This window comes from Euleptes europaea, chromosome 10 (genome assembly GCF_029931775.1).
Source record: "Euleptes europaea isolate rEulEur1 chromosome 10, rEulEur1.hap1, whole genome shotgun sequence".
NCBI lineage: Eukaryota > Metazoa > Chordata > Lepidosauria > Squamata > Sphaerodactylidae > Euleptes > Euleptes europaea.
In genome coordinates, this window is record NC_079321.1 from 7,737,044 (window position 1) to 7,748,249 (window position 11,206).

At 46.3% G+C, this 11,206-nt stretch overlaps 1 protein-coding gene across 1 annotated transcript in view; it reads right to left on the bottom strand.

Annotated features, from left to right (window-relative positions):
- Positions 1 to 10,939, bottom strand: part of COMMD1 (copper metabolism domain containing 1) — a 90,195-nt gene extending 79,256 nt beyond the window's left edge. Inside the window, exon 1 of the mRNA XM_056856437.1 lies at positions 10,748 to 10,939. Coding sequence (XP_056712415.1) covers positions 10,748 to 10,939 — 192 coding nt within the window. The remainder of the gene's footprint in view (positions 1 to 10,747) is intronic.
- Positions 10,940 to 11,206: the final 267 nt, after the last annotated feature.

The following is an 11,206-nucleotide window of genomic DNA, read 5'->3' on the forward strand; positions in this document are numbered from 1 at the left end:
TTAATCACTCCAACAACAAAAAATTAATGGAGGCTGCCTATCCCGAAGAAAAGTACTCAACAAACTGAAGGAAGAATTCTTCTGGCAGAGACCTGCAAACATCTTCCATGGAAAAAATGAAAATGCAGACCCTACTTGGAAACTGTAGGAGCTTATATTTATTTAGTACCTAAATAGTCCATAATTGCTCACAGAAGAGACAAAAGCTTGAAGAAAATCAAGCATTAGGATAGTTTAAAGATTCAACGAGACATGACGTGTAATTTAATTATTTTTTCAAAAATGTGCAGTCGTTAGCTCTGTGGTTTGTAGGGCAAAATCCTCTCTCCCCGAACTCCCCTGCCGCTAAATATTGTTCCAGTCAAGCAGCTTTTACCCGCATCGGGAAAAAGTTATGTGAGGAGAAAGGATTAAAAGTGCATGAGAGGAAAGGGTCCCAAATTGGGTTGCCAGGTCCCTCTTTGCAACCAGCAGAAGGTTTTGGGGGAGCAGCCAAAGGAGGATGGGGTTTGGGGACAGACATCGATGCCACAGAGTCCCAATTGCCAAAGTGGCCATTTTCTCCAGGTGAAGTGATCTCTATCGGCTGCATATCAGTTGTAATAGCAGGAGATCTCCAGCTAGCACCTGGAAGTTGGCAACCCTAGTCCCAAAACACCACCTTTTCTCTTCCTCCCTCTCTCTCTTCAAATTTCAGCCCTGACAGCTGTAGGTTGTTTTGAAGAGGAGTCCTTAAAAAGAGTCAACCCCGAGAACTCTCTAGCCCAAGAGTGTCGAACTGAATTGTTACGAGGGCCGGATATGACATAAATGTCACTTGGCCGGGCCATGCCAGACCGGGGGTGTGTGTGTCTCCCTCAGCTGGCTTGTGGGCCGGATAAGAGCTCTTAAGGGGCTGTGGCTCAGTGGTAGAACATCCGCTTGGCATGCAGAAGGTCCCAGGTTCAATCCCCGGCATCATTAAATCTTAAAAACATCCATCTTCAGAGGTAACAAACTTTAGGACTGGCGGATGAGGAAGAAAAAGGGAATGGCTAATCCCAGTAGGTCCTTCTTGGGATCTTCCCCTGGGAGGAGGACCTCTTCATCTGACCCAGCAAGGAAATTCTTCTGTGGAACACTCATCTCTCTCTTTGGCACAGGCATCAATAAATTAGATCATTAAATGATATGCTGCATATTACAGAAGATGACAAATGACACAAGGAGCTGACAACGGCAGAAACAAAAGCATTTTCAGTTAAACCCTAGTGGCACAGAACCCTGACAAGAGAGGCGAAGGCTACATCCCCTGTGTACAGAGGATTCCATCGTCACCAGCAGCGTGCAAGAAGAAGAAGAGTTTGTTTTTATATGCTGACTTTTTCTACCACTTAAGGAAGAATCAAACCAGTTTACAATCGCCTTCCCCTCCCTACAACAGCCACCCTGTGAGGGAGGTAGGGCTGAGAGAGCTGTGACTAGACCAAGGCCACCCAGCTGGCTTCGTGTGTAGGAGAGGGGAAACAAATCCAGTTCACCAGATTAGCCTTCGCCGCTCATGTGGAGGAGTGGGGAATCAAACCTGGTTCTCCAGATCATACTCCACCACTTCAAACCACCGCTCTTAACCACTACACCATGCTGGCTGTCAGCAAATTATTTAAGAACACCCAAATGCTATAATGAGACTAACGCAAACAAAATAACAGCATGTGGCTCAATATTGTTATCAGAAACAACGTATATTGTATGGAAACAACATCCAAAATTGCAATACAACCTATCTATCTAATTTAATGCGTGCAAACACAAAAATCGGCGCTGAACAAAACAAACAATATATACACATATATACAAAGGTAGGTCTCCACCAAAAAAGCTACTGTGTAGCAAATGGCTACAGAAATGAAAATCCACAGCTAGCAAATGCCAAAGATACAGCAGCGGAAAGTGCCATCAAGTCTCAACTGACTTATGGGGAACCCCACTGAGTTTTCCAGGCAAAAGAAGTTCAGAGGTGGTTTGCCACTGTATGCTTCTGAGCAGCGACCCTGGACTTCCTTGGTGGTCTCCCACCTAAGAACTAACTGTGGCCAACCCTGCTTAGCTTCTGAGATCTGACGAGATGCAGCTAGTCTGGGCTATCCAGGGCAGGGCAGAGACGAGCAGATGTGGTTTGCCGTTGCCTGTCTCTGCGTAGTAACCCTGGACTTCCTTGGCAGTCTCCCATCCAAGCGCTGACCAGGGCTGATCGTGCTTAGCATCCGAGATCTGATGAGATCAGACTAGCCTGGCCCAGGTCAGGGCAACTGACAAAATACCAGATCCGAAATGCCAAATTCCTCAGAATGGGGGGGGGGGGAGAGAGAGAGACAAGATACTTGGCAGATTTTGCACATCTCAGTGCTTTTCAACCAGAATATTCTTATCAACTCTGCCTGCCACTTCCCACCTCCGACAGTGTCGTCCATCTCTCTTTTTGCCCATGCTCATGGTCTCTAGAGGTGCCAACTCTTCACCTAACCTACATTACAAGGTTGTGGAGAGGTCAAAATGAAAGGGGGGGGAAAGAACCACGTAAGCCACCCTTGTGCTCCTTAGCATCACCTGCAGGGCCTTTGCTTTACTTTATTATTTCATTTAATTATAGTCTGCCTTTCTCAATGAGACTCAGTGGAGGGACTGTGGCTCAGTGGTAGAGCCTCTGCTTGGCATGCAGAAGGCCCCAGGTTCAATCCCCAGCATCTCCAGCTAAAGGGACTAGGCAAGTAGGTGCTGTGAAAGACCTCTGCCTGAGACCCGGGAGAGCCACAGCCAATCTGAGTAGACAATACTGACTCTGATGGACCAAGGGTCTGATTCAGTAGAAGGCAGCTTCATGTGCTCATGAGTTCACCCTAGGCTGGCGCTCTAATCACTATACCATACCGGCTCATGTTAAGCAACCGCAGGCTAAATGCTAAGAAAAGAGTTATAGTGCAGAGGAACTTACAAAACAAAACAAAAAACCTACCCTGAAAAAGATTACAGTCGAAAATTTATCACAGAAAGTAAGGCTCAGAGCACCTGGAGGCCTTATCCCAAGATGGAAGGTGTACATAGCTCAAGTTTCAATTGACACATTGGCCTCTGCAGTTGCAATGCAACAGGTATTACATTTTCCCCTAATTCTTGTGCCTTCTCTGCCAAGAAGCAGCCACATTCTAGTAACCGCTACTCAACAACTGGAAGAGGTTCATTGTCAGCAATCTCCGCCCTCCAGGATGAATAGTGCACAGCTATGAAAATAAGCCCTTATTGGGATGTATTGCTTCATTAGATCTGAAGCAACTTCCGTACCGAATATTGCTAAACACGTTAGGGCAGGTGGAAGTAAGCACATTACTGTTGTCCATTTGCTTCCGACTGAATCTGCTACAGTTTCTTTCAGCAAACAAAACAAAAAAATATATTGGCAGCCAGAGCGTTCTAGGAAGAGAGCACTGAGAAAGTAATCATGGAGAGAGGGCGGACAGATGCAAAACCTCCCTTTGGGCACTGCAAAATCCCCAAAATGGCAGGTGAATATTGCCCGTCTAACTGAACAGCTAATATTGCCACTTGAGGGAAGAGCCCTCGGAGAACCATCACAGAATAGGCTCCCTCCCTAAGACAAGGAGAAGTGCAAACTCCTTTGGAAAGGGAAGAAGGAGGAGGAGAAAAAGAAGAGTTGGTTTTATATGTGGACTTTCTCTACCACTTAAGGAGAATCAAACCGTCTTACAATCTCCTTCCCTTCCTCTCTCCACAGCAGACACCCTGTGAGGTAGGTGGGGCTAAGAGAGCACTGACAGAACTGTGCCTTAGCAAAGTCACCCAGCTGGCTTCATGTGGAGGAGTGGGGAAACCAACCTGGTTCACCAGATTAGCCTCTGCCACTCATGTGGAGGAATGGGGAATCAAGCCCAGTCCACCACTCCAAACCACTGTTCTTAACCACTACACCAAGCTGGCTCTCACTGGGATCTCTGGCAGAAGGGTGTTGCAGTTTTCTTAATGTATCTGGGGAATATTAGCTGCATTGTCCATCGGATTATTTGAAATTAAAAATATTTGTGGATTAGGGCAGCCCATCCCTCAAGGGGGGCAGATCCGCGGCAGCTGGGAGGGGCACAGCTGCGTCGCCTCCTCAGAGGCTTCTCGACCCCCCAAAAAGAATTTTAAAAAATAAAAAAGGTGGAAATACCCCATTGCACAAAGTGAGGCCACACCACCAAAAAAGGTGGCACAGCCACGCTGCAGCTCGGGGGGCGTTTCTGAGGTGAACGGGGTGAGGAAGCTGCCCAAAGGCAGCTCTGCCCCCGGGAATGCCCCCCACCACGCCGGCGCGGGCTTTCCCCTCCAGGAAACCCCTGCGGGCATGGCTGTGCTGGTTCTCCAGATCAAAGTCCACTGCTCCAAACTACCGCTCTTAACCACTACACCATGTGGGGTCATGCCAGCTCCTAAGGAGTCATCCTCCCCCCCCCCCCGCAGGACTGGGCTGAGAAGGCAGATTTTTCAGCTGCCTTGAGAGGAGACTGTTGCTCATTCCAGACAATGAAAACTCCCTTTAAAAAAAGAAAAAAGTGTTGATAGTTCCTTTTAAAACTCCTTTTCCCCTACAATGTTCCAAACTAGCAGAAAATAAAGGGAAATTTAGGAAGTCTAGGTTGCAGCTTATTGCTCCATCTCTAGGCAAATTTGCTATTAGTATTTGAATAAAATGAATACTTTATATTAAAATGGTATAGGTTAACTACATAAGTCAGGCATTACATACTGTTAAAGGAACAAAGATTAAATCTGGTTTTTAAAATGCCGCATACATTTCAAATTTCTGTTTCTTTAAAGGGACACCTCTTCTCCCCAGGATTTAAAATTTCCATAATTTTTACATCTCGGTATGCATTACATAAAATTTACAAGGCTCCACATTTCTTTCGCCTCAAGGATTAACTTGTAAATTGCAAAGAGTCATCGTAAGTAGAGCTTCACCCTTCTTAGAAGGGAATAATTCTGCTCAGGATTCCACTGGAAATCTGTTAAATAGTTCTGCTAGAACAACAAGATGCTTACAAAAGTACATTGGATCCACTGAATAAATAATAGACGCTGCATGTACTAACAGACAATACCAATTTTAGTGTCAATGAATTCCTAATACTGGATTTTTCAAAAAAAATGTTTCAATACTGATATCGTATTGCCACCTAGAGGCAGAAAACAAAAATTGGTTCCTAACCAAAACTCGTTTCAGCAACAGGAGAACTAATCTGCACTGGAAAAGGTTATTTCATCTTATTTATTTATAGTCTGCTTTTCTCACTGTGGCTCAAGGCAGATTACACAGTGTAAATCAATGCATTCAACAGGACGACAAGTCTAATAAACAATGTAATAGAACTAGGATTTGCAGAAATTGGAAACGGAGCTGTCATTTGAAGAAAGCAGAAGTATGAAAGACGACGTGTTAAATAATGCAGAACGCAGTATTATATTGGTAGAAACAGCACACAGTGCTGGATCACTTTTGCTATGATGTAGAGTTGGCATCTGGAGAGCAGGTTAAGAGCTTAGTGGCATCCTTGGTTTGAAAAGCAGGGTGGTGCAGCGGCCAAGAGCTCCTTCTACCAGCTTCGTGTGGCTCACCAGTTCTCCATTCTTAAACTCAACGAGTCTTGCCACGCTGGCTCCTGCAGCCTCCTGGCCAGATTACTGTAATGCACGCTGTGTTGGGCTACCCTTGAAGACAGACAACCCAGAAGATGCAGCTGATTCAGAATACAGCAGCCCAATTCTTGCCAGCATGGTGTGGTGGTTAAGAGTGGTGGTTTGGAGCGGTGGACTCTGATCTGGGGAACCAGGTTTGAGTCCCCACTCCTCCTCATGAGCGGTGGAAGCTAATCTGGTGAACTGGATATGTTTCCCCACTCCTACACATGAAGCCTGCTGGGAGACCTTGGGCAAGTTACAGCTCTGTTAGAGAGTTCGGAGAGAAATGTGACTGGCCCAAGGTCACCCAACTGGCTTCATGTGGAGGAGTGGGGAATCAAACCTGGTTCTCCAGATTAGAGTCCATCACTCTTAACCACTACACCACACAGGCTGGAGGGGAGCACAGTCTTCTAGAAATTTTCAAAAGGAGTTGCAAAAGCCCTTTTATTTGGAAGGAACCAGGGGCATCTTTTTTTGGGGGGGGAGATGGCTATCAGGGGGTTTATCGTGTTGGCTTTAAATTGTGATACTCTTAACTATGATTTGTAAGTTGCAATGAGGAAAGGTGGAATATAAATATTTTAATAAACAAACTGAAAGCTAATGGGCAATGTTCTGAGCCATATCTGGGTTTTACAGGAGTCAGTATTCGCATCCCAGCATAGGAACTGATGCCTCTGCAGGATTTCAAATGATCAGTACTGGCCAAATTGCCCCTTTACAAGAGTGTCCAAACTTTCAAGGCCACGGAAAAATCTACAGACACTTTTATTAAGAGAGAGAAGTTAATCCCACTGTCTCAGCACCAGTAAACCAGCAGCAACTACATCCTGCCAATTTAAACCCAACCCTTCTGCTTCAGAGAATAAAACATCTCTCTTAACCTCGCAGAATGGGATTCGTGAACCATATTTTAGGGGGTGGATGAGATTTTTATTCCCTGCCCTCCCCTGTACAAAAGAGACAGTGTGCCAAATGCCCTAGGGTCTCCCCCACCATGAAGGTACCACTCCAAAGTACAAGCCATTATATTTTATCAATTTCCTGTCACTCATGTCTGCGGACAAATACCCTTTTTCTCACTAACTGCTATAGCTCGGAGAAAGATAAAAAGGAAATGAATCAAAGAAGGCGTACACAAAGAAAGGCTGTGAGAAAGGGATAAATGACACAAAAACTGATAACGGGGAGAGGGGGTAGAAAAATCAGGCCCCAGAGAGATTGTTTCGAGTTTAGTGTCTGGCATTCAGAAGCAGAGAGATAAAGACGCAGCATGCAAGAGATAAAGAATCAAACAGGTTAAAAAGGGAGTAAAACATTTGCGCACAAAACAATCCCAGGCACATACACGGACGTGAGCTTAAGAAATTATACAATGGGACAAAAGACAGTGTGCATTCGGGAGTGTTAGAAGAACAAGCTAAATCACAAGAGACAAAGTTAGGACAAATAACACTATTTTTTTTTCTAACCTTCCATCCAAATTAGAACTAAACCCTGACAGTTGCTACTTCCATGCAGTGGACTTAGCCTTTAAATCACAAGCACCCTTAAATTCAACTGAAACAGCAACTGAACTGTCTTCCAAATGAATGCAGTTTAGGATAAGGAGGATGTTGTAACAGGAAAGGCTTCAATCTGGATAACTCAACGTAAGGAAGTACTTCTTCACACAGTGCATAGTCAAAATGTGGAACTCGCTGCCACAGGATATGGTGAGGGCGGCCAACTTGGAAGGACTTCAAAAGGGGTGCAGACAATTTCACGGAGGACGGGGATATCAATGGCTACCGGGCACGATGGGTACCCCCTCCAGTACCAGAGGCAGTATGCCACTTGAAATCTGTTGCTGGGGCGCATAGGCGGGAGGATGCTGTTGCAGTCATCCTGTTGTGGGGTTCCTAGAGGCAGTGGGTCACCCCCCATGTGAACAGATAGCTGGATGGGCCTGATCCAACAGGGATCTACTTGGGTTCTTATGTAACGACACATGAAGCTGCCTTATACTGAACCAAACCATTAGTCCATCGAGGTCAGTATTGTTTACTCAGACTGGCAGCGGCTCTCCAGGATCTCAAGCAGAGGTCTTTCAGATCACCTACAACCTGATTCTTTCTAACTGGAGTTCCCAGAGACTAAACCTGTGACCTTCTGCATCCCAAGCGGATGCTCTACCACTGAGCCATGGCCCCTCTGCTAAAGACGGAACACTTGCAAAATGAAATGGTCTCCAGGATAAGATTTCCTTCTTTAAGAACATAAGAAAGTCCATCAAGTCGAGCAGTCTGTTCACACAGTGGCCAACCACTGTGTAGAAAGCCCACAAACAAGACGGCTGCAGCAGCAGCATCCTGCCTGTGTTCCACAGCACCTCATATAACAGGCATGCTCCTCTGATCCTGGAGAGAATAGGTATGCATCATGACTAGTAACCATTTTAATTAGTAGCCATGGATAGCCCTCTCCTCCATGAACATGTCCGCTCCCCTCTTAAAGCCTTCCAAGTTGGCAGCCATCACCACATCCTGGGGCAGGGAGTCCCACAATTTAACAATGAGTTGTGTGAAGAAATACTTCTTTTTATCAGTTTTGAATCTCTCATCCTCCAGCCTCAGCAGATGACCCCGCGTTCTGGTATTACGAAAGAGGGAGAAAAGCTTCTCCCTGCCCACTCTCTCCAAACCATGCATAATTTTATAGACCTCTATCATGTCTCCCCTCAGTCGCCTTCTTTCCAAGCTAAACAGCCCCAAGCGTTTCAGCTGCTCCTCATAGGGCAGTTGCTCTTAGGCCCCTGATCGTTTCGGGTTGCTCCTTTCTGCACCTTCTCAAGTGAGGAAAGTGCATTCAAGTGCCTTATGGAATCACAGAGTTGGAAGGGCCCAGCAGGGTCATCAAGTCCAACCCCCTGTACAATGCAGGAAATTCACATCGACGCCTTCTCCCCTGTGCAGCTATAAAGTTACATGCATAACAGTTTTTGAAAAGGGCAAGAGTCGGCTCACGAAAGCTCATACCCTACCAGAAAATATTTTTGTTAGTCTTTAAGGTGCTACTGTAATGCCTATAATCATCATTACTATTGGAAATGTATGCTTTTATATTCAGTCCGCATACTCACACTTATAAAGATGCTAAGCCCAGGGTATAAGGGTTAGCATCTAGCACAATACCATATCCTGCACACATATATAATGGCAATACCCCATGTATAAGGGGTCAAGTATTGTTCTTTGGTTCCTATTCATTCCTGTGTGATCACTAAGTTAGCATGAGTCTGGCAGACACCATAATGAGCTGCCAGAATAGAAGATTCTAGTCGTGCCCGGTACAGATCGCCTCAGGAAGGGGCCCACTAGTGATTGAAGCTACCAAGGGCGTAGTTTCAATCCTACCGGAGGCTCAAGTTTTAACGCCTACGGTTCTCTAATTGGATATGCTAATCCAAACGTATCCGTTACTGGATCCTTGTGTCTCTACGCACCATGTAACTCCCCTAACCAGAGGTTATAAACGTTGTTGCAATCTATTGTCGAAGGCTTTCACGGTCAGAGTTCATTGGTTCTTGTAGGTTATCCGGGCTGTGTGACCGTGGTCTTGGTATTTTCTTTCCTGACGTTTCGCCAGCAGCTGTGGCAGGCATCTTTAGAGGAGTAACCCTGAAGGACAGTGTCTCTCAGTGTCAAGTATGTAGGAAGAGTAATATATAGTCAGAAAGGGGTTGGTTTTGAGCTGAATCATTGTCCTGCAAAAAGTATCAAAGGTAATGTGCTAATCATTGTCCTGTAAGGACAATGATTAGCACATGATTACAGGACAATGATTAGCACAATGATTAGCACATGATTACAGGACAATGATTAGCACATTACCTTTGACAATGATTAGCACATTACCTTTACAGGATAATGATTAGCACAATGATTAGCACATGATTACAGGACAATGATTAGCACATTACCTTTGACAATGATTAGCACATTACCTTTACAGGACAACGATTAGCACATGATTACAGGACAATGATTAGCACATTACCTTTGATACTTTTTGCAGGACAATGATTCAGCTCAAACCCAACCCCTTTCTGACTATATATTACTCTTCCTACACACTTGACACTGAGAGACACTGTCCTTCAGTGTTACTCCTCTGAAGATGCCTGCCACAGCTGCGGGCGAAACGTCAGGAAAGAAAAAACCAAGACCACGGTCACACAGCCCAGATAACCTACAAGAACCAGTTGTTGCAATCCTTTGTTCCGTGTGTGAATTGTCCTGCGCATTGGGGCAATTCTCATCCGGCGTGTATATTGGGCCTAACAAACAAACCGCTTTAAACTATCCACCTCCGGCTGTGTTATTGTCATTGGGAATGTGACAGCAGGTACACTTCCCCTGACTATGGAAGATCCACTGATTTAGCAATTTGTAATAATCTCTTTACCTTTCTGTAAATGTATTAGGACAGCAAGGGAATAGCTTGTTGCTGGGCAGGATATCTCTGTGTGTGTATGCCTGTGTGCTAAGGAATTGGGGCAAGAGTCATAGAGGGTTACAGTAAACCATAACAAGAACTGGGTGAAACTATTACTCCACCGCCGCCTCGATGTCTGGAGTGTTATCAGCGCTACCCTGAATGTTGATGGGTTGTCCTATCTTGAATCTGGATAAATATCCCTTCCTCAGTATGATCGGGGCTCAGAGATTTCTGCCCATTAGGGCCTCTGAGTCAGCAGCTGCAAATAAACTGTTTTCTTGAAATAACGATCTCAGGTCTCTCTCTCCCCCCACGAACCCTTGTTTACCCTATCAGGAATTAATACAATAATACAGGCACTTCGCTGCTGGACTCTTTTTCTACTAATTTTTGAAAAGGCGTCGGTTGCACACGGGCGCATGCGCAGACGGAGGACCGAGCCCTCAGAAGAGGGCACCCCTCCCCCCCCCAGCGCCGGGGGTCGGGGAACGGCTCCTCCTCCCGCCCAGGGAACGCGCCAGGTGAGGCGAGGCCGGCCCCGCCCCGTTACCTTGACGACGCCCGTCATCTTGGCCTGCAGAGCCCGGAACTCCTGCGGCGCCAGGTCCGGGTAGAGCTGCTCCCGCAGCAGCCCCTCCGTGATCTCCGCGTTGCCGTAGTAGGAGGCCCGGGCGATGCCGTTCAGGAGGCCCAGCAAGGGCTTGGCGGCCTCGGCCGGAGGACGCTCCGAGGCAGCCGCCATCTTGGGCAGCGGAGACTAGGCCGCAACCTAGGAAGACTACAAGGACGGCAGCCGGGCAGGGACAAACTTGCCGGGGGGGGGGGAAGAACGGAGACTTTTCGCTAGACTCAGCAGCGCCCCTGTTGGCGGGAAGGGGGAGTGGTTGCCAAGAGAGGCTGGAAGACTCATAACATGCTCATAACGTGGGAATGATTGGCGCTAAAGAGATGCTCGCTTCATAATTGATGCGTCCTGTAACTATTCTCGTTAAATGTTCCTCTTTCACAG